The 25674-nt window shown below is 37.0% G+C and overlaps 1 protein-coding gene across 1 annotated transcript in view; it reads right to left on the reverse strand.

Moving 5' to 3' along the window:
* The window catches only part of LOC108718467 (receptor-type tyrosine-protein phosphatase N2-like), a 606363-nt gene that overhangs the window by 85332 nt on the left and 495357 nt on the right, over positions 1-25674 (reverse strand). The window contains exon 13 of the mRNA XM_041565802.1: positions 10069-10281. Within this exon, the coding sequence (XP_041421736.1) occupies positions 10069-10281 (213 nt within the window). The remainder of the gene's footprint in view (positions 1-10068; positions 10282-25674) is intronic.

Below are 25674 nucleotides of genomic sequence, written 5' to 3' on the forward strand. Positions count from 1 at the left end.
CTGATATGTGTTGATAATGCTACGGCAAAGGCCTGCAATGATGCAAAGTGTAAGGAATTTCCTCATATTTAACAAATTTGAAAAATAAGGGAAAACTAAAACTGAACATAAATCCTTATTTAGTGTAGGCTTTATCAAATGTAAAAGCTTAGATATTTAATGTATAATGTAGCATCAAATCCAACAGCAAACATATGTGCTTTAGTAGCTGTAAAACTTGTTTGAGTGCTTGATTCATTGGAGGTTTGCAGTAGCAAAACATCAGTTTTGCACTTACAATTGCCACATTACACATGGAAAAATTTGACTAAAACAGATAAGGATCCACTAACTAGAAGTCTAGAGCAGAGGTCTAGGTCTAGGTTCAGGAGCTCCTGGCTCATACCATCTTTAACCAAATGGTATTTACTCTATATACTACCCTAATTACCTTTAACAATGAATTTATTAAAATCACTATGGATTGGCAAGGGCCAAAAGACAAGCAAAAACAACAATGTTTTTCATACTTTGCAACTGGAGCCGCACTTACAGTAGCATACATGGTCATAGGTCTTTGTGCTCTAGAATGGAGTAGAAAGACCTCAACATCTCTCATGAATACAGCACTGCCTATGCTCGGTATTTTTAGCATTGCTTAGTACTTTTATACTTGCAACTTGGGCAAGGTAAACAAAGCCTTTACTCGCAGTCTAATTGTCAAGTTCGGCACCCTATATCCAGAACCCAAGCTAAGCTCCCTGGTCTCGGCTCTCACTTCTGCCTTTAACCACCGCCTTTCACCTCGGGAGGAGCCCTCAGCTAATTGGATGCCGCCAACAGAGAGAAGAGCAAAGCTAACGGTTCTGGACGAGCAAAGGGGAACGATCGTCTCACCAGGATACTGGAAGGAAGAACACCACCAGGAACAGGCAGGCCGGGCCTGGACAAGCAGTTAGAATAGTCAGACAGGCCAGAATCAGGATTAAAGATCGTAGAATAGTCGGAGGACAGGCAAAGGTTCAGGATTGGAGAGATCAACGTAGTCACAGACAGGCAAGGTCAGGATTGGAGAAGTCAGAAGAGTCAAACAGGCAGGCAAGGGTCAAAACACAGACAATCAATCAGAATACAAGTAATAACGCACCCAGGAACAAGGCAAATTGAACCTAAAAATGGACGGTTAGCAGAACACTGAATTCCCCTTTCATACTGTTTGAATTTCGTTCCCTTGCACGTGACATCATCATGCCAGCGCATAAACCAGGAAGCACGCCGGCACACGCGCCATAGAGGAACCGGCAGAGCAAGGGAAAGGAGCAGCGCAGCAGGCGTCCACCCCGAAGGAGCAGCGTTGGACCCCGCTGCCCACTAGACCACCAGGGTAAGGTTCCCTTACACTAATAGTGATCAATATTAATATTAATTCAAAAATAAAACAACATCACTTCCATTTACCTTCTATGGGATGCATAATATCAAACTGGTCATTATTATGGCTGGTTTGGAATAATGAATACTGAAGGTTTAGTATTGATTGATATCTATTGCTTTGATTGAACTGGCTAGTTGGATCGATTTGAATACATCCCAGCCTATATCAGATATATGTTATTCTTAGATTGATAACAGCTACTATATTTGTTGGCACGTTTTCAACATATGGCAATGAATATATATCTTTCTATCATCTATCTATCTATCATCTATCTATCTATCTATCTATCTATCTTTCTATCATCTATCTATCTATCATCTATCTATCTATCTATCTATCTATCTATCTATCTATCTATCTATCTATCTATCTATCTATCATCTATCTATCTATCTATCATCTATCTATCTATCTATCTATTAACTATCTATCTATCTATCTATCTATCATCTATCTATCTACCTGTTGAAGCTATATATTCCATGAAAGGTTTACTGAGGTCTGCAAAAGTTGAAGTTCTGATTTTCAAAAATAATCATCTGGAGCTTCAGTCTCCCCAGTTCTCATTTGCTGAATAAACCTCTATTTAGGTGGACTTGCAGCAGAGCTAATGAAGTGCATTTGCAGAAAACCATGCTCTCTGAATACTATTCATTGTAGGTTAGGGTCCTGTGCACACTGCAACTGCTACCTGATCTTAAATAAAAGAATAAAGCCTCATTCAATACCCTAATCCTATGTGCTAGATTAGCATCCATCTATGTGAGATAGGGGGACGTATTCAGAGCTGCCTTATGGAGATCGTGAAAGGGATCCAAAAAGCAACAGGTGTGAATAGGGAGAGGTAAAAAAACAAGCATCATAGGGTAAGAAGGCAACAGTAGGATAAAATGGCAACAACAACACAATTGTTGAACTTCCAAACCTGTGAGCTTCATTTATTGTTGAAGTATGACTCCCAGTACACTAAGACAGCTGTAGCTCAAAGTTTAGTCACAATTGCATTTCCTCACTTGGTAATTGGTGACACATTGTATCAATGTAAGTCCTTTGCATCACACACCCCTTGCCCAGCAGGACAATCAATATGTACTTTACACAAGCTGTGGCCTTCTTCTCAACATAATGGCACAAGACATCTGTTTTCATTGTCCCAAGATGAGGATTCATTTAAAACACCTGCACCCTTCCAATTTATGTCTAATTACAATGTTCATCACCCCTAAGCACTGGCTCTTTCTTGCGGCACTGAATACCATCCTTAATGGGTTTTACTTGCATGTTCTAAACCATATAAAAAAGGAAAAGAGAGATGATGGGATGCGGCCCTATTAAAAACTACAGGGCTTATTGTTCCCATTCACAGTCCAGAGGGAAATTCTACTATAGAGGTAGCACCATTTATCCATGGCCCCAGTTAAATATTTCAGAGCTATCACTTCAAAAGTAATATAGTTAATAGTTCAGGGCCATACTTACTCCAAGTAATGTTGGACCAATCTAATTCAAGATCACCATTTTTGCCTTATAACTGAAAAAGGCTCAAGAGTGTGTGAACATTATGTCTTGCAATATGAAATTGGATGGTGGGTCCTATGTCTATATTCTTCTGGTTTTCCACTACCCTAGCCCAACAAAGCATTAAAGGGACTGACTTCTAATTCTTGTCCCACCCATCATAAACAGGGGTATTTCCAAGTATCTATCATCTATCTATCTATCTATCTATCTATCATCAATCGTCTATCTATCTATCTATCTATCATCTAATAATGGGAGTATCAAGGTCTGCAAATGTGTTAGTACAGTTCCTCTGGTTTTCCACTACCCTAGTCCAACAAAGCAACAAAGCATTCCAGGAAATGACTTCTCTTCCCAGCCATCATAAACCATGAGTATCTCCAAGTATCTATCTATCTATCTATCTATCTATCTATCTATCTATCTATCATCTATCTATCTATCTATCTATCTATCTATCTATCTATCTATCTATCTATCAATATTTCTATCTATCTATCTACAAAGCTACAGGTTTATGACCCACAACAATCAGGGATATCCAAGCTGCAGAACCCAAGTTGTTTGCTGAACTACAGTACATATTTATGAAGAACCCAATAGCTTTGTTTTCTATTGCTGACGAGTATGGTGCAGATGCATAAATGTTTCCGAAACAGGGCATTATACCACTAAATTTGAGTTGCTAATTATGATTATCATGGCAATTATGATTGTCATACATATTTGGAGCCAATGTTACTATATGTTTTTGATCAACTTGTTTTTTGGTCTCAGCAATGAGTAGGCTAGCTTTTTTTCAAATTGCAATTCTATTTGATACACTAAAATACAGTTCATTCTTTACATCCAAACACAGGGATTAATAAAGATAGTAATTTAAAGGGATATTGATGTTCAAAGTAATTTATTCGCAACAGTCAAGATCTCATCTTTTATTTAGGTATTTTCTAATATACATCAATACATAATTTATGTTTCTTAAATATGGCATAAGGATGACTTTAATTAGGTGTTTTCTCCTAGGGCTACCTTCCACTGTAGATTGCCTGTGTACATTTGTGATGCTGAACGGATTGGCTACAATTAATCATTTCGTGTGACAAATACACTTGACAGATTATTATTGGTAATCTAGATATGCTTAGTTTTTCATGTCAGAGCAGTCAACATGCCGTGATCCATACTGGTAATCAACAGAACAATTAGAACCTTGTTGATGAAGTATCAACCTGAGTATAAACAGTAAGATGACTATACACAGTTTCTATACACAGTTCACAAGCTGCTCAGGCAATTAAAATTTGTGGATAATCACTTTAGTTACACCACGGTGCTAACAGCAGATGCTATTCTATTCTGTCTGACCCCACTCCAGGGCGACACATGTAAGCAAACTGTGGGGCCACAATGACTAGGGTGCCATTATTGTGAATCGAGTGTGTCATAGCCACACTTGGATCAGTTTCAAAAAGCAACACAACACTACAAAACAAGAAGAATTTATGGGCTGAATCTCACAATGTTGCCTTTTCATGATGTTCTTCCAAAAAAAATACCATCAACACCACTAGATCCGAGCCTTTTCCAACTAGAAATGGACCATATTTTTCACACTGACTGATCTCCACTATTTGACTATTTAACACATATTTAAATAGACATATTAAGGAGATGGAGGAGGCTAAGTAATAACAGCTGGCAATGGACACTGAGAGAGGTACCTAGAAGCTATGGTAGATGGGATAGCGCACAACATCTCAAGAGATGGGGAAAAATGGTGGAGTTACCAATGAGAAAGTTATTGCATTGGCAAGAATAACCCCACACTACAGTTACAAATACAACATATTTGTTTGTCTATGCCGTATCTCATACACATGCTGAAGACAATTCTGTACACCTTTTCATATAAACATTATTTCTAAATGGGATAAATCATCTTATAAGAAGGCCAATATTTCCTCCCTAGTCCCACAGATTGCCAAATTCTTACTGATTAATGATGGAAATGCATTATGCATTACTATCTCACTCCTACAGACTAACTACTAACAGAAAGATATATTATAGAATTTATGGAAAATAGTAGATAGTGATTGTCATTTTAATACATTCAACCAAGACACACATAAATATGCATGCACCCATATCTACACAAGTCCAACTCTGCAATGTAAGTTCAGTTGGACTTTGGTACTCGCTTATATTAACTGAGCGATAACTTCTATCTTATGGAAATGTGGGATACAACTATGACAGGCGTAGGGAGAAGGAGAGCCAGAGTTAAAGACAGAAGAGTTTTATCCCCTAAAAAAAGAAAAATGATCTGTTCAGAGCTGATCCTTGTCTCTAGCTTCACAAATGTTCTGCTTTGAAGAATCACTAATGGGCATCACAGAGAAAACTTTTTACACTTGTCAAGACATTTATACAATGCAAGACAAGAAAGAGAGAAAAAAAGAAAGAAAGAGAGAGAGAAAGAAAGAGAGAAAGAAAGAAAGAAAGAAAGAGAAAGAAAGAAAGAAAAAAAGAAAGAAAGAAAGAAAGAAAGAAAGAAAGAAAGAAAGAAAGAAAGAAAGAAAGAAAGAAAGAAAGAAAGAAAGAAAGAAAGACACTCTCCTGTATAGGGTCAAAAGAATAGAGGGTTCAATTCAATTCAACAGAGGATTTTTATTCAATTATATCACATTTATTTTCCATGCTGGACATCTATGTGTGATAAACCATGTGATACACATCACATCAACTGTTTTTGCTGGGGGTTTAACTCTCCCACTTTTTATTAACAAGGTCACAATTTTAAATATATTTTTGCTTGGAAAAAGTAGCTTGTGAACAAATGCTCATTTACAAATGCTATTTATACTAACTTGCGGTCATACATGTGCATTACACCATGAGCCAATGTTCTAATTCAGTTCATCTGATAAATTGTGTTTAATATGGTGCACGGTGCAAAGAAACCATTAAATTAACACGTGCCTAAAGGAGGACTTTCTTCCAGGGTTCCCATAGAACACCTACAAACCCATAAAGCTTATGTCTAGTTAATACCACAATAATGCCAAGATTCATGTCATGCGAATTGGTAAAACACCATTTGCACTTAAAAAACAGAAAGAAAATATCCTGAAGCTCAAAACGTATTAAAAAAATATGAATAATTACCAGAAGGGTATGAAAAACATAAGGTGGAGTACTATGGTGTTTGTATAAAATTTTTAACGCTATGCTTCGAATAAACCTTTTTCTTTTTTATGAACAAGTTTTGAGCTGCAGGATATTTTCTTTTTGGTTTTTGATGTTGCTCCTTGGTTCTGAGGGCAATATTTACTCCCTGTTTATAGAGACCTTGCTATACCATTTGCACTTAGAGCAACTTGTGCCACAACTTGCACATGATTTGCCAAGTTACAGTTTGTGTCCATGTTGGTAACTCATGAACAAGTTGTAGTGTCTGTTATTAAAATGCAATTCTTGGAAAAATGCTGCTTTATGCTTAAAAAACATGGCGATTTACTTTCATCCTATGCTTTGCACGGTTATAAATAAGCGGCATTGTCCACTTTGTGCCCCAACACTTAAGACCAAATCAAATGAGGGAGCAATTATTGAGCAGATTCTAAATCATTTCCCTATAAGATATGGGGGGGAAGGTACAAATGTCCTTTCTAAAAATTTAATGATCAGAAATGGTCTAGCGTAAACCTGTATGGCTGCAGATCCTTGTTTCTGTTTACCCAGTAACTGCCAATCAACACTGCTGAACCTGCCGAATTAAGCAGAATATATACGTGACATAATTCTATAAGCAACTTATAGATTCAAACAAGCTTAATCAGGCTTGTTCTTGATTTATTTGACTGTATTTGCCTTCAAAACTAAATACTGTAGCTAATATAGGGAGGCTCAGGCAAGAAAAAATCTCCATACACAATTATCTAAAATATTCCATTTATATTATTATAATTTTTTTTTACCATATTCAACTATTTTGGGTGACATAAGTAGATAAGCAAAGAAGATGAAGTGAATATGACGATGGGATGTTGGTCTCTATAACTCCAATGTATTGACGGACATTCATGTTTGAGTACCTGTGTATTCAGTCTACAGAATGCTGGCTCACAAATGATGTATCAACCTCTCAGTATTAAAGCAACAGACTGCTGACTATATTTTTTTGTGTTTATCTAAATCTAGCAGTCTCACGTGCCTTTCCATGGAAGTCAAGACACTTGCTGGAGATCTTTGCTCATCTAATGCACATATATGACATGCCAAACTGTATGGCTGCCATATAACATCAGGGAGTGTCCAATTAAAAGCATAGTTTACAAATCATGATGATATACTCAAGGAAGGTCCTTCAATGAGAAGATGAGGATAAAAGCTTTGGTTCCACAACTGATCTCTATGACTGCTTCAGTGTATTGTAGGGTATCTGTGGTTAATGTGCTGCTTTCGGTCAACAGGGTGCTGACTCACACATAATGTATCAACCCCTCACTAGCTAGGATATTCATGACCATACCTGCATGCTCCCAGACCTTTCTGAAAAAGTCAAGGAACGTAAAGAACTTAGAAATAATTTGCTCTTATAAAAAATAGGCATATTGTGGCAAAATGTACAGTATGGTGGGCAAGCAGAGTCAAGTAAGTGTCCAATCAAAAACACAAACTGAAAGACTGAACAGATCTTCTGCCTCAATAGAGTAATCATTGAGTGTCCTCATACTTTATTTTTATTTTTTTAATTAATTCAGGAAACATTTGCTATGAAGGGTGCGCTTATTGGTTTTAGAGGAATAAACTAAACCATGGCAATGGCTCTAGAGTAAAAAGAGTGCATCCCAGGACAGTTGATCACTGGTACTAGGATACCAGACTGCAGCTATCCGGTGCAACTGAAGCAGCTCTAAACATTCCGGATCACTGAAGCAGACGACCATTACATTAATAATCACCCTCTAATGGGACTAGTGACAAATTCCATGTGCTCTTTGGTCTCCTGTTTGCTTCCTTCACTATTCCATTGCACAGTATTCTTGGCACTGGCTCTGATAGTGTTAAATAGCACAATTCCAAAATAAAACAAGTGGGAAAAAAGCAAAATGAGGGAAAATTTGAATTTTAGATGTTCAACGCAAGAAAGATAAGAATTCACATCTCTCACCTCACTGTTTGTTGACTGCCAGTGGCATTCATCAATAAATAATAATTCTGTGCATGAAATATGCATCAAAATGAGTATCAAAATTCATCCCAAAATACTACTGCTTGATTTTCATGTGAAAAACTAAGATATTATCATTATGAGATTTTGGAAAATGTCATGCTGTTTAATAAAATATATGTTGTGAGATACATATATATTTTTTTTCCTGCCATTTGTTCCTACATTAAAATCATATTTTTTAAAATACAAATGTACAACGGAGATTACACAATATTATTTTAGCTTTTTTCTTGACTTTATTTGTAATCCATATTAATTTTAAAATTAAGCCACGTCCACAACAATTCTGTTGTTTTCGCTTTTCTATATAATCTTAAATCCTCTGCAATAAAAATATTACCTTCACTTTGATTCTTTTAGCAATTTCTGCAAAAACCAAGCTACAGGAGATATATATGCTAATATTTTTTTGGCTTTGATTCAGATTTCATATAGTGTGTAAATTCCTAATTACACAAGTCATAAATACAATATAAACTTAAGCAAGGAGTTCTCTAGGGAAATGAACAAAAAGGTCACACCGACAATGCTAAACAATCTTCCTGCTGGAAATGTAGAATTTTAATTACACATATTATTAATCATATATGTCTCACTAAAATGTATGTTTTTTGATAAATACAGAATATATCACTGTAAATTTTGAATCTTTTTTTTAGATTTTTAGAAAAAACTTTATATTATTATTTATTTTGTATTTTATTTTATTTCTTTTTAATAGTTTTAATTATTATATTTTATTATATATTATATTATTATATATTATTTTATTTTATATTTTATTTATATAACACATACAATAAGTTTAGTTATTGTTATAATTTTTTAGATTTTCCAAGACCAGAATGGGGCACTCAATTGCTTTAGTATTTTTTATAATCAATTCTCCTATAAAAATGTAATTATAATACATTTTAATATGTAACAGAAATTTAAATATATCAATATTGATTTAATTATTGAATAATTCCAAAGAAAAATTTAAACTTTTGCTACAAAGAATAACGGAATTATTTCTGATCATTAAAAAAAATCATTCAGTAAATTAATTTCAACTTTTTAGAGAGCAAAAACAAAAAAAAACAAAAGCAGCCAGCCTAACAAAAGAAGCGCATACAAATAGTAAAGAGAGTGAAAAGAAGACTTGAGGATTTAGGCTTAATTCTATCAATGGCAGAGGGACCAGAGATGGCTATAATGAATAGTAATAAGACGCTCCCTAATTTGTAAAGAATTTTTTTTTTTTTAAATGAGATTCAAAATGGAAAGAAATTGCAATATTTATTTGTCATGTTATTCTTAAATTAGATCCTGGCTTTTTATACTTCTGACATTTTTGGCATTAACTGAAAATTTATTAAGGCAAAATAATATGGTTAGCTTTGAGAGCAATTAATCTTCAGGCAATTTGGGGGAGGAGATGGAACCAGAGATTTCCTTATCCTCTAGAAGCGTGCTCCACTTACAAGAAAGTTTGATTTGATGCTGGCCATCAGATACCCACTCTATTGTCTTAATATTTTCTTTTTTAGAATAAAAGAATAATAAATAAAGACATAGATTATTTTTTAACAGAACTTTGTACATATCTATAAAAATATTCTGTAGAACAATTTGAAAATAGAAGAATAGATTGTTTAATGTTTTAAAAGTCAAATGTCCAATGCAGAAGCTACACCAGATTACCTACCTAGTGGGTAAACTCTTTCCATTGCTATTATTGGCAATTGTTAAAAAAACTGCAAAAAATAGTATAACAAAAAATGGTAAAATCTACTAAAATGACAAAACTAACTCAAAAGAAAGAATTGATGTTGCTTGAAAGAACTGATATTTATATGTCAATTATATTTCAATATATATTGTGAATTGGGTAAATAATTCTTACCTGGTATGTGTGGGTGGCATCAGTATTGGTGTCAGATCCCAAGGATGATAACTTTTCTTTAAGCTTGTGGTGCGATTGGTGGCGCAAGCAGTAGATGACTCCAGAACCAGTAAGGACTCCGATGATAGAGGCGATAGAGATCAAAGTTAGGATAATAAATTTAGTTGTGTCTTCTTCTTCTAAATGATGAGGCAAAAACTTCAACTTGCTTTTCTGTAAAAACAGAAAGAGCAAAAATCAGAAATCAGAAAACGTTTGGAGTAATTGAACTTCAAATGGAGATAAAAAGATCTCAGAATGTTGCTAATAAGAGTTAGAAACGCAACACAAATCAAGGAATTTCACGTCACCTTTAAACTATAGCTGATCTAATGCATTTTCTTTTTACAGGTAAAGTCAAATGTGATTTTCTAAAAAGTCTGCCTTACGATATAATGACTGATGCCTTGGAACGCTTTTGTCTCCCCCTCTCTTTCTATATACACATACAAATTTGTAAAATAATTATTTAAGTTTAACAGCAAAATAAAACACATTATGGAAGCAAACCGTTAGAAAAGAATACTGTATCATTTTTGGTATTAGCGTTAAAGTAGTAGAGGTGCACATGTCTACCTTTGGAGAGAGGCAGAGGGTCTACAAACACATCCGCAGACATCAGCAGCAGAATTTACACATATTCCTGGGGGTAGATTGCGTTTGCATCCATGTGCTGGAGTTGTCCAATAATTTCCCCTCATTAGCTTCATTATAAAGGTGTATTAGCAACAATTAAAAACCCAACAGGAAAAAACACTCTGAAAAGCCTGGGCAAGCAGATTGCAGAAGGACTCTGTGGGCACCCTTCCCCGCTTACAATTAGCAGAGAAATGAATTGGGGAGCTGCCCTCCCTCAGCCCTGCCTGCTACAAGATGAGGACAATTAGCAAACTCCTTTCCAGCACCTCATTTCGCGTGCTAACAAAATGGATTTTTCCCCATGAATGCCTGACCGGCCTATTCATTATCTCTTGTCTATGAGTAATTTTCTGCTCCGTATTCAGCTAGCCAGCTCTTAATGTCCTCCTGTCTTGCAGTGTACACAGTGCCTCATATGTTAGACCCGGTCCATTTTTATCTTGGCATCATAAAGGCCACCGAAGCAATTATCGCCAGTCTTGACTGTAAAAGCCTGTCATTAATTAGCCTTCTAGCCTTCAGTGCAGTGGATTAGCTGTTGCATGGGCTGAGTTAATGGAAATGCAGGTTCAATAAGACTCCCAAGCTTTCCTTGCCTGGTTTCAGAGGAGGAGGATTGTTAGGCTTGGCAGCCCCAGGAGGTGGATAGAAAAGGAGAAGGAAGGAGGGGTAGAAGAGGAGGAGGAGGAGAGGAAAAAGAGAAAAAAAACCCTCTAAGCTGAGTAGAATGGGTTTTTGAAATGCATGTGTGGCTGCAAATCCCATTTCTGGTGCTTCAAAGCAGACTGCCTCTCATTGTCACAAACAGGTTTACTGTGGCCCCACCTTTTGGTGCTTCTTGTGTCCCTCAAGAAGAAGCATCACTCTCCAAACCAGCCATGGGTGCAGTGTCCAAAGCACGCCCAGATTACAATATAACATGCCAGTTTAACCCTTTCTGAAGTCCGTTCTTTTCCAGATCTGTCACTATTGAACCACAGTGACTATCGACAGACTATCCACTATCTAATACTTCTAAGAAAAGTTATTGGTGGTATGGCAGTTATCCTTAGCACTGTCCTAGGTTTAGGTTTAGAGTTGACTGCATGACCCGTTCCCCACCAGTGAAATTTTTGCTCCAATGATATATTGGTTAAATCAAAGCAAATTAATTTTGTATTGAGTGACTGCAGCAGATATAAATGTTGGTGAAAGATTTATTTTCACATTGGTTTAACACATTTCTTTGATGTTTGTACTGAAGCAAAAGACAGGCTGTTTCATTATTCATGTATATATATATATATATATATATATATATATATATATATATATATATGTTTGTATGTATGTGTGTGTATAGGTCATGGAGGCTACTGTTTGCATATGTTTATATATAAGCAGAACGCAGATCTCCCTTTATTTTTGTGGGACAATAATCACCCATGGAGGGCAACGTTCTGTGCTTCCTATTCATATTAATAGGAAGGGATTCAAAGCAGGTAGCTGTGTTTTAATATAGCAATCGGAATGTGCTGTGTGTGCTTTAGTTATGAAAAAAAGCATTTAGATAGTTCCCATACTGGCTTATATATTAAACAGACACCAGCCTTGATAAGGAATTACAATGTTCAATTCAATTCTGCGAATGTGTGGGGGAATGGAACTCGCTAGTAAAGTGGGGACAAAGGGGTCTTAATTCATTATACTCCACTAAGTTGAAGGGGGGGGGGCATCAATACCATCAATGTGGTAGGGGTTCCATGAAAATGCAGGTTGGCTGGGATCTCCATCAGAGGCATTCATCAGGGGTATTATACTAACAAGCATTTTAGTATCCCTGAAAACCTTCAACTAGAATGCTTCAACCTGCAGTTACAAAAACCATCCCATGAGCCAATGCATACCAAGCAATGAGTCAATGCATACCAGCCAGTGAGCCAATGCATACTAGCCAATGAGCCAATGCATACCAGCCAATGAGTCAATGCATACCAGCCAGTGAGCCAATGCATACTAGCCAATGAGCCAATGCATACCAGCCAATGAGCCAATGCATACCAGCCAATGAGCCAATGCATACCAGCCAATGCATACCAGCCAATGAGCCAATGCATACCAGCCAATGAGCCAATGCATACTAGCCAATGAGCCACTGCATACCAGCCAATGCATACCAGCCCATGAGCCAATGCATACCAGCCAATGAACCAATGCATACCAGCCAAGGAGCCAATACATGTCAAGGGGCAGGTGGGTTAGGTAGGAACAAATGATGCCATATTGTCATCTCATCTTCACACTTTTTTTTAGTTAAGCCCTAGAAAAAACAAAAACAAGATTCTGTGCAGGTGGCCTTGGTATCTGGGTCAAAACAAATCTGTGCTATGGATTCAAATACATTGTAACTATAGCCCAAGGTTGCCATAAAATGTGTGACCTACTCAGAAAGACAACAGTACTTACTGTGTGTCTCTACACACCCCTTGCTGCATATAGTAATTGTTTTGGTATTATATAATACAATTTAAAGTAAAAATACAGGAAGCAGACATAATGTTGGTTTTTTCTTCTATTGCCTTAATCAATTATAGACCCCTTTATTATGTGCAGGAGCACCTGTCTTGAAGCACTAAATGGCCTTGAACAGATATGAATTACAGTGCTACACCTCCTCCTTTCGCCTATAAACACAATGATCTGCACATCGCGAATGACACCTAAGTAGGCAGTGAGCATTGTCTGTATATCTATGACCATGGGCCACCCACATGTACCCCTTGAATGGAGAAGAAGATGGGCCTATTTGGAAGGTGCAAATAACCATAACTATTCAAAATACACTATACTAAATACTATATAGAAAAAAATACAATTGTGTTTTTTAATATTACTGCACCTTTCCAATCCACCTTATACAACAATTCTTCTGCTTGTACTCATATGATTCAATTTATCCTATATTAATCATACAAACTCTCTGAGCCATATTTTTAAGTAATGAAAAAAAATATTGGAAAAAATAAAATCTGATATCCTACTTTGGGATCGGATGGGCTTAGTATGTCATCAGCAAGTGCATGTGCCATATCCCACATTATTCAAGGTTCTCTCTTAAAGAACCCCCTTAAAAAAAAGGATTAGCGTCACCTATAATTAGTGTTTCCCAAAGTGCATTGTCTGGGAAACCAGTGAAATGTTCTCCACTTTTGTATAGCTACAGAGTGAGCTAGGCATGGTACTAGTTGCTAGTGGGTATATATCTCTCCTTAACAAGCACTGTTTCTTTATTCTGGAGAAAATAATCCACAACCTTTCTTTTTCATACTTCTCTATTTTTCGAAGGATCTACATCTCTACAGTTGTATTATTTTGATTTTGAGAGTCAGACTACTGTTCCCTGCCCTTCTAGTTTGTCTTCTCAAAGCCCCTGTTTTTTTTATTCCTTATGTTTTCCTTTTTCCTCATCTCTTTTTTATTGCACCTTTCCCTACCCACTGCCCCACCCCCCCATTCTCTACAATTTCGGGTTTGTTTGACTATTTATTTTGCCCCTTGCTCTTTCCTTCTTCTTCTTCTTCTTCTTCTTCTCCTCTCATCTTTCTTACATCTCCCTTTGTTGTTCTCTCCTTTTCTGTTTTCTCTTACATCTCTATTCTCTTATGTCATTGCCTTCTTTGCACCCTTCCTTCCCATTCTCAAACTCTTTTTTGCATTGTCTTATTCCATTTTCTTTTCTTCATCCTCCTCCTCTTTACTAACAACCCATCTCTGTTCCTGCACACCTTGTCTTTCTTTCCACCATCTCCTTTGGTCTTCCATTCTTTCTTTATTCTCCATTTTGCTATAATTATCCACTTTTCCTTTCTCTCTGCCTCCACCAGTTTCCTGTGATGAGAACCAATGAAATGCTGGTGGGCGAATATTTAGCCAACTTGGAAAGAAACAGTATTCTAGGTAGGCCCATAAAGTCCACAGCTATTATGGCCAGTAAAGGGGTATTTTGGGAGACTCATCAGATCCTGCTGAGCTGAGTTATTTTTCACTGATTAACTTTCTGTTACAAATCTGCATTGAGCTCTTTCAAACGGAGCAGTGAAAATATGTTGTTTTTTTGGATACTTGCATACATATTTAGTTACTTGGGTATCAGCGGAAAGGCATCTTTGAAGACAACCCATTCACTAAGAGCCTTTCTTTGTAATAGCCAATTAAATAAGGATTTTGAGCTGCAGTGTCCATCAGCCCATGGGCTTTAACTTGTCTTGGTTAATTTGCACTGCAGCTGCCAAATACAATGTACAACTGAGATATCCATCTGCCCAGGAAAGCTATATGACTTTTGCACTGACACCATTCCCATTTAATGACAAGGCACCACAATTTCAGAACACGGCAATTACTCAGCTTATTATCAGTTAAGAAATATATTAACACTGCATGAATGTTCATATCAAACCAACATTGTACTGACAATATTGCTAATTCTGTGCTCCAGACAAATCTTGACTGTGATGTACAAAATTCCCCTGAAAAAAAAAACATTAACTGGGCAGGTAACAGAAGTGAATCTACACAAAACCCAGTACCAAGCAAATAGCTAGAAACATAGATAGTATATATCTGAACCAACTCTAATTTGGTGACTTGGTGTGCAGTCAGTCTCTCAAATCCAGTACTAGCTTAGAAAGAAACAGGTCCATTATTTGATATTTGACACACTTTTTTTCTCTATATGTTGTGAACAAATGCTAAAGAAGTCGAGATTAAAAAATGGCCATTGTTGAGGTTGGTTTCCAAGGTAAAAAAAAATAGATTTCTTTCTTTGTGTCAGGCACTGAAGGAGTTAATTGAACATTGAGTCTACTGCTAGCAAACCTTTGGCCCAGCTTGCAGAAGCCAGAGTTCACGTATTATCCGTCTGCTGTGCTCTGCTCTGAAAGAACAAAACTGGAGGGGGTGAAAGGTCATAATCTGCATTTAAATAGTGAAGGGTTCTTTTTTTTTGAAAAATGATAGAGCCAGTGGGTCACAAAGCCTGTCTAATAAAGGCTCGGCCTGTGACACTAATCAGATGCACTGAGTGCTGCAAATCAACCACCATTACTAAGGGAAACGATTGCCATGCTACAGGCTGCTTTTCTTGACCTCCAGCAATGAAAAAATGAGACTGCATGGCACATAGACAAAAGCCCATGGCATCTGGTTGGATATAATGATCACCTACCCTAGCAATACCTAACGTGAAGCCCTACAACACCTGTTCAGCAGCAGCAGCTGGACAAACATAACCAAAGATGGTGGGATCTGCTGTTCAACAAGAGCTAAATGGTTTCAGGTTAGATATTTAGGAATAGGGAATTCAGGAATAGTTGGACAAACACACAAATGGGAAGCCTGATCACTCCTATTCTTATCCCCATCACTATGCTGCTGTATAATCAAGATGTAGGTTTCCACCAATGTTGAAAGAACAAGGTATTATCCAAATAAAAACCATTCCACAAAAATCTGACCTACTATATTTCTGTTAATTAATTGCTACAGGCATTTCATTCTTAGTGGCTTGATCAGCTTCTCCAATCAGACAAATATTGGCCAAGTGGACCATGTAATTGGACAATAATCACTAGCTTTATGTTACTAACCTCTAAACCCAATGAAAATACTTGTATTGACTGATATAACCAGTTGATAAGAACAACGTCAGACACCAGAGCTTCAACATATCATTTCTCAAAATGAAAAACTTTAAATTTACTATTGACTATTAGTTATTGATGTAGCCACATCAACAAGCAGGCTTGGTAGTTGTAGAAGGATAAGACAACTTAAAAAACCCCGGGTGTCATTGCTTCAGATACAGTAATTTACAACAAGATAATGTCATCAATGAATCCCTTTTGAATATTGGGTCTCTGGACTAATAGTTTCTTATTATCTGTACTTCTGTTTCTAATGAACAGTTATTGAACGATATTCAAGCAGCATCATGCCATTTTATATTAGCCAGTTATAACATATTTTATCAGTTCTTCCAATCTCCACAAAAATTTCAACCAGCTCCATGGTGGCTGTGCTGACCAATTATGACAAGTTCCTGCCAATAACTTGAAGGCATCATCATCATCATGAAATTAATGAATGGGATTTGGGTGTACCGTATATACTCGAGTATAAGCCGACCCGAGTATAAGCCGAGGTACCTAATTTTACCTACGAAAACTGGGAAAACTTATTGACTCTAGTATAAGCCTAGACACAACTACAGCCCTGTCTCCCAGCAGCGCACATTCTGCCAAAGCGACCCCCCCAGCGATCAACCGGACTTCTTTGCAAAGTTGATGGTGACAGAGAATTGCCAAACGGATTACTGTGTGCATTGTCCCACTGTCCCACTACCATGTGCAGAGGGTGCTGTTTGATATTGCCATCACTGTTAATCTTTCATATAACCAACAGATGGCGCTGTGTGATATTGCAGTCACTGTTATTCTTTCATACAACCAACAGATGGCGCTGTGTGATATTGCAGTCACTGTTAATCTTTCATACAACCAACAGAGGGCGCTGTGATATTGCAGTCTCTGTTATTCTTTCATACAACCAACAGATGGCGCTGTGTGATATTGCAGTCACTGTTATTCTTTCATACAACCAACAGATGGCGCTGTGTGATATTGCAGTCACTGTTATTCTTTCATATAACCAACAGAGGGCATTGTGGGATATTGCAGTCTCTCCCCAAGTGTACTGTTGGTATAGGAATGATTAAAAGTGACTGCAATCTCAGCTACTCGGGTCGGGTACCGCTGACCCGAGTATAAGCCGAGGTAGACTTTTTCAGCACATTTTGGATGCTGAAAAACTCGGCTTGTACTCGGGGTATATACGGTAATAATATTCAGATTTGTTGTTGAATTCAAAAATTGTTTTTTTCTCACCTCCTGATAATGTAAAGATATACATAGGACATTAAAAATGCTGGAGCATTTTAATACAAATTCTAGCTGCCATAGAGCAAGGGCGGAGAGCGTAGATACACAATTGAATCTTGGATAGAAATAGTCACTAGTGACAGTGTCTTCACTGTCCAATATTATAATGTGTTTGTAATACAGCCAACTTCTACCTGTTATGGTTAACAATCCTCTGCACCTACTGCCAGACAAGTCAACTTTAGAATGCAGGGGATCACAGTGCACATTATGGACAAGGAGGAAAATGCTCCAAATGTGCACAAAAGTTAAACATTTTGGCAAATTCAATTAGAATTCAAATGCTGGGAGTTGTACTTTATCAGGTTGCATAGTGGTCATCCTAGATATAAAATGCTCCCAACAGGATAAATAATGCTCCCAGGCAAGCATAAGATTTTCTTCAGCTACAGTATTCGGACCTGTTATCCAAAATGCTTGGGACCTAGGGTTTTCCAGACAACGGGTCTTTAGTCTGCTAAAAATAATTGAAAAATGAACTAAACCCAATAAGGTCTATCATCCTATCTATCTATCTATCTATCTATCTATCTATCTATCTATCATCTATCTATCATCTATCTATCTATCTATCTATCTATCTATCTATCATCTATTCTACAATCGATAAATTATATAGTAATAGTATATAAAAACCTGTAAAGTAAAGTTATGGTCAGTGATGTTATCAGTATATTCAGTGCTTAGTGAAGTCATTTGTATAGTATAACTCACTAAATTCTGCATTTTATAATATAAGGCACGCAGCATTGTGTTTTTACATGGTCATGGAATTTCCTTATGGAATATCCTTTTATTTTACCAGTGTTCCCTACAAAGCATCCACAGATGTATATATACATACTATATTCACCTTTGTCTTGTCATGTATTAAGCATTTTTTTTATTAAAGGCTCCAAGCACATATTGAGTTAGCTATATGAAAGCAATGTATTCATCCTGTCACATCAAATCTTGGATTTCCATGATTTCCCATCAGCCCAGGCTCGAGCCTTGCCAGCTACGTATAAAGGCAGAGTTCTCCCAGGGATAGAGCTGTAAGGGCTGATAGAGAAGCTGAGGGTTAATTAGAAGCAACCTGACAACATTCAGCTTATACTGAAAGGGAGTTGCTTAAATATTTATGAAGATGGCATTTACAGCGAGATAGTTTCCTCAAAGTAGAACACCTTCTCTGGTGCGTGGGTCATCCTGCAGTAAAAGGCAGGGACATCTTTAGTAGTGGTGGGGCTCCGAGCAAAACAGACTATATGGGGCCTCATTATTCATTGCAAGTAGTGCTGTCTAGCCTTTCACCCCCTTTAGCTGCTGTTGGATGCTTCTGTTTGTCCTCCTGGTGCCATCTTTATCTACTATAACATATCTCCCTACTTCCAACTGTTGTTCTGCAAGGTTCCTCTCTATGAAGGACCCTACAAAGCTATCCCTACACTCCAAAAAATCTCGTAAAAATATATTACCAACATTGTTAAAATGAATACAATACTTTAAGTGTAATAGGTCAAATGGAACATTTTCAAATAAAATACCATGAATTGAATTTTTCATAAAGTTAATGCATTTGGAACCCTATTCAGAAAGCAATATTTTTTAGGAACTTCTCTTTTGCTACTTATACATATTAATAAAAGAATGACGTTTTATTTCATTGTTCAGATTTATTGTGTATTTATTGTTTTCTTCAACGTATTCCAGTTCAGGGAATGTGCTCCAGTGACATGTCAGCCTTGTACAAGAAAGGTTTATAAAGAAAACAAGGGAAGGGGCTTTAATTCATCAAGATGAAGTGCCTAAGGCACGAGGGGGATTAGAAACGATTACAGGTATTGCGTGCTTCTAGGTGCTGTTAGCTACAATGCTAGCTATACGTTCCCCGTAAGCATGTCTAACAACCAGTCTATTTTTAGTGACTTTTGGAGGATTTGACGGTACAGGTTGCCTGGCAAATACTGTATTAAAAATCTCCCAGCTTCTCTTAAGAAATGAGGGACTTAAGGACATGTGGGCCCCTGGTAATGCAGAACTCCTATCCCCTCTGATGACATAAATAAGAGATAATCTCCAGTTGTCACTGAACAACTGGATTTCTAACAAATGTTACTCAATATATTTTCATTATACACTTATTTATACCTATGATATTGGGGGCCCACTACAAATACCCTTTCTACAATACCCTTAAACTGGACCTATGGTCAACAGATCATTGCTGTCAATACATCTTGGGACTTGTCTGCAAATTGTATATGGACTGTAAATGTAGTTTAGAAACCATGATCACTGTACTTATGTCTTTAATTGCTGCTCTATACATAGCGCACTACTCAGTATGCTTCAACATTACCCTACCCAAGCCCTTTTTCAGATGTCAATCATATAGCACTCTGGTGGTAGTCAGGGGGCTATTGATTTAAGAAGGGAAAAAATAATGGAAATGTTGCTGTATATATATATATATATATATATATATATATATATATATATATATATATATATATATATATATATATATATATATATATATATACCACTGAAATTGTCTGCTAAGAAACATAGATATGGGTGGAAAATGTAAATGACTCAATTATTTAGAATCACATGGTTGATCTTGGACATTCTTTGGTGTTGAATATTTCTGTATATGTATATCTTTGTAGATATCTAAAATAAAATACAATAGTGGGGGTTGCTGCCAGGTTCAGTCTTAGTGAAGGCCACATCTGCATATATGACATATATATGTTGGGCCTTGAAGCTCAGATTTACTATTAGGGCAGGCGGCAATTTATTACTCTAGTATAAAACTGGCGCCAAGTTTATGCAGATCAGCACCGTGCCATGTAGAAATCAGTGGTGACAGTTGCAGTAAGAAAAATGGCTGGTAAGGCTAGACCTTAACAGAGAATGGACTGCACATCCATTTTTTAAGCTGTTCAAATGAGAATTCAAGGCCATTTGAGCCTGGATGACAGTTATCATCATCAGTTGTGTCTTAAACCTGGCCAGAAAGCAGTCACTTCCCTCACTGGGGTGTTAGTGAAAGAAAATCTTTATTGTTATCATTTCCTTCCTCCCCCCTGCAGCTTTAAAAGAGGAGAAGATGTTTTCCAACATTAAAGGCAAAGGTTGTCTTGAAATACCATTTTAATCAGAGTTCTGAAAGAGGTCAGGACCAACGTCTCAAATCTTACTCCCCCCCCTTTTTTTAAGGGGATAGGGAGGAGGGCTAATTCTTAACTCCAAAAGATTGTTCATTGGGTGTACCAAGAGGATTACCAGCCCCATTAATGACTAAATACATCAAGAATTCCATCACTTCAAACATTGAAATTCCTTGTCATTCTCAAACATGGTGTCCAGCCAACTCTGCAAATCAAGCAGATCACTTGGGTATACTCAGCTACTAACAAGACTGCAACCAATTTAACCCATGAGTGGTGAACAGATAGACACATTGATTTCTTTTTTCGTAAAGAATGACAGGAATTGTCATAAATAACATCCATTCTTCTTACACATTGCATAAGCTTTACAATTAAAGCGATACCCCATTTTGCACTTTTTTTCCCCTTTTGCATTCGTTGAATCTGAATAGTCTGTTCTTCGCTCACTAAAACACATTATTATTTATTTTAACCATAAAAAAGTGTCCCTGGGTTCATAGGATCTAATGAGACATTATTTAACATTTTAAGCTGCTTAAATCCCCAATATATAGTCATTTATTAATGTTGTAGAAATATAGCAAATAAAAACCTTGATGTTAAAATGTAATATGCTGCTTAAACAAGAACAAAAATAAAATCTTTATTCATTATAGAGACACATCCAATGTTCATGGCATGATCATCATGTATAGGGTGAGTTAAATAAGGAGAATTAATGTATTTTTATATCATGGCAATGATTTCTGGTTTGGTGAATCCAGGCTACAATATTTGGGGGAGGACAATTTTAATCAATAATAGTTGTTTATATTGCAATACCAAGGTGAAAATAGAGTCCAGTTCATCAAATGGAAGCTCCCCAGCACTCTGTCAACCTCTACTGCATTTTTTGGGGATATAAATGGTCTATGGGCTAAATGTAGCCCTCTAAAAGAATCCTTTAAAAGTGAATAAGGGTTCTCTCTCTTTTCAGTCTATTTTGAGGAATATTTTGAATAGTCGAAAATTAGTCATTTTTTAAACTGGGTTATTTACAAAGTAACATTAAAAATAACTAATATATATTATTAAATAACAAATAACAAAAGGATAAAATAGATTTCTAGTATGGAGTATATATATAGTTCAGCTTTGGGTCCAATACTGCACAGGTGAAATAAGTAGTAAGGAAATATTGATTGGTTCCAAGGCAACACACATAACCCTTCTTTAATACACTTACATTCCAAACATCTCCTACAAGGTATAAACTCACAGTTAATTATGGTTAGCGTTGTATTTACAGAACAAACAAGGCTGCAAGACTATCTATCCATAATTATCAGCTTACACTTTTCTCGCTTGTCTATACAACTTTGCTTCTACGCAACTACAGCCAATAAAAATTCTATTAATATCTAAGGACCTTTCTATGGAGCCTCTTTGTTAAGAAACTACAGGTAATATCATCCCTAGGAAATGTTTCAGGACACGATGGTGCTTTCATTATAGGCAAGTCTAATAAATAGCTAAATATTAATATTACTAGAAATACATAAAACTTGGATTATTTACCTGATCCCCATGGAAGTGACACTACATATCTCTCCTTCTGCCAGCGAAGCTGGATTTTTGGAGCTTAACAAAAACACAATTGGGGCTAAATCCTTCATTTAAAAATGAAAAAAAAAACTTCTAGAGAATGTGACACTCTCCAGAAGAAGCGGGGGAAAAGGAAGGAGGAGGTTGGGGAGGCAAAAGGAAGTAGACAAAGAAACTCACAAGGCAGATCCGAGAGAAAGAAGGTGAAGAGCGGTCGTTCTCTGGTGCCTCTCAAAAGTGAGGATGTTGAGCGGGCGAGGGTGCCGGGGGTTGATGAAAAGAAGGCCACATTGTGGAGCAGTGCAGGTGATTTCAGCACTCTGGAAAGCGCCTTGTCCTGGTGGAGGAATAAGCATTGGGCCAAGTGCTGGATTTAGCACGGGTGAAACCCTTCCGCTTCTGTTACCTCTGCTCATTGTCACGGCTGGTGACAAGGAAAAGTGCAGGCAGGGCTGGTCCCCGTCCTTATATCTGAGCCCCCCAGACTGTAGCACATGGCCCTTCCAACGGTTGCTATAGCAATACCTCCACATGTTGCTGACAGCAATTGGCTGCTCGGGCCTTTGCTGTTAATAGACCCTAGCAAGAGTGGGGATATGAATGGACATCTGCTTTGTCACTCATTTGTAAAGCTGTTTGGTGCTTTCTTTCTTTCTATTTTTTTTTTAACTCCCTTTCATACTTGTTTCTTTAACATTTTGTGCCAGTGTGCAAGATGGCAATTTAGAAATTGAATGTGATAAGACAAATGGAGGGGAAACTAAAGAGCCCCTTGAATAAAAAAAAAAACAAAACCTTTAAGGTAAATGCTAAGCAGTTTCCAGGCCCATGAGATGCTTTGCATAAGAATACATCCAGATTCTCCGAGATTCCTCTGTGAGCAGCATTGATTTAGAGTTCTCTCTCTTCCCTCCCTCCCTCTCTCTCTTTCTCTCTCTCTCTCTCTCTCTCTCAGCAGCTTCTTTACATTAATATGAGCAGGTAAGATCTTTATCTTGGGGTGGGAAGCCCCGGCCCAATTACCTTTCCCTTCAGCTTTTACCCAAAGATGGTCTCTATTTAGCTTCACTTGTCACTGATCACTGCTCCCTTAAAGAACACTGAATTCATTTCTTTAAATAAATATCTGATTTTGGAATGAGCTGATGACCAATTAAACACAGATTTTCAGAGATTAGACAAATAAAATAAGGCTGTATAGGAAAACATACTACAAAAGCTAAAAAAGTAATTACTGAAGGTTATTTTTACAAAAAAAAAATATACAGGTATTGGGATCCGTTATCCAGAAACCTTTAAATTACAGTAAGGCCATCTTCTATAGGATCTATTTTAATCAAATAATTTAAATGTTTTAAAATTATTTATTTTTCCTTAGTATAGGTATGGGACCTGTACTAACCTGCGGTTTTCAAGATAACAGATCTTTCCATAATTTGGATCTTTCTTTATACCTTAAGTCTACCAGAAAATTATTTATACATTAATTACACACAATAGGTTGGTTTTGCCGCCAATAAGGATTAATTATATCTTAGTTGGGATCAAGTACAAGCTACTGTTTTATTATTAAAGAGAAAAAGGAAATCATTTTTAAAAGTTTGATTATTTGGATAAAATGGAGTATATGGGAGATGGCCTTCTTGTAATTCAGAGCTTTCTGGATAACAGGCTTCTGGATAATGGACCCTATATATGTAACTTGTAATTGATCCTAACCAAGATGTAATTAGCTCTTATTGTAGGCAAAACAATCTTATTGGGTTTAGCTAATGTTTTTTTTTTAAATTTTATAATATGGAGATCCAAATTACAGAAATACCCCAGGTCCATTACACTCTGGATAACAGGTCCAATACCTGTATTTATATATCTCCAGACCACCTGATTCAAACTGGGCTCACTGAGGGGGTGGGAGTATTGGGGAGTTACCTCAAGCTGCTACTTAAGATTGATGTAACTCAAATTTATTGAGCATAACTTAACATAACATATTTTAAAGTCAACCACAGAAAGTTGAGACAATGAAAAGCCATGATCAGGTCCCATTAAGTCATCAACAACCCTAAGTGCCCATAATATTCAGACCCCCATCTATAATAAAAGGCACAGAGTTTGCCCATGAGCAGTAATCCATAGCAACTAGTGATGAGCAAAATGTTTCACCACGTTTTGCAGAAGAAATTACGCTCATAGACTCCAATAGGTCAAAAAAAACTTGACTGCAATGCATTTCGATGAATTTTTGTTGCTTCACGAATTTACGCCAAAGCAAAACGGGTCAGATTCACTCCTCACAAATAGCAACCAATAAGATGTTTCCATTAAACAGGTGAAAAGTATATTCTACTTGCTCTTTGGTTGCTATGGATTACTGCTCCTGGACAAAGTTAGTGCCTTTTATTACAAAACCCCCATAATCTCTTCTTCTTCCATTGTTACGTCAGTCCCTTCATTCACGATGTTGGCTGCCCGACATATATGGGACTAAAAAAAGTGGCCTTTCCCGATTAATAACTGCTATTTTCACTCCAGGAAAGTAAACCTGAAGGCCAAGAACTGTATTGGCTTGTACAAGTAGCCAGTGGTTGACTGTACCAAATAACCCCATGTTTGCTCCATGATTAAGGTAAGTGCACGAGCACTTTATCACCCAGCAGATGTCTACACAACCACTCACGCAGCTACCTAAGCCCTTGCCCTTTCACACAGCTTCTTCAGGCTATTCATGTAGGTATATCTGACTGACTATAAGCCAAACCCTTCCACTGCATTGTTTGTATTGTGCCTCCTGTAAATGCTATGCCTTAGCTCCTTAAAAATAAATGTATCTCTTCTGAGCAAGGTAGTTCAATGCCTTTGGTCTTATGCTGTAACTAATGGTGCCATGAATCTGTAAAGGTAAAGCAAACATCGATATTTGTTTAGGAAACTTGTTTAGTTTTTACGATAGCAGGAGTTGCCCATTGATTTGTATCTCAGAAAGTTTATTGATTAGAGAAAGAGAACTTATAGGTGCACTCTAGGGACTGTAGAGGATGCTTAACACTGCCAGCTCATTAGCTTTAGGGACTGGGAACACTGACAAATTTCAAACATCCAGACCACCATGGAAAACAATGCAGGACCACCAGGCCAATACAGTTAATCTCATAGGAACGTTGAGCATCAAACTGGCGATCACCATCTTCATGTTCTATTTG

The sequence above is a fragment of the Xenopus laevis genome, chromosome 6L (genome assembly GCF_017654675.1).
Source record: "Xenopus laevis strain J_2021 chromosome 6L, Xenopus_laevis_v10.1, whole genome shotgun sequence".
In the NCBI taxonomy this organism is placed as follows: domain Eukaryota; kingdom Metazoa; phylum Chordata; class Amphibia; order Anura; family Pipidae; genus Xenopus; species Xenopus laevis.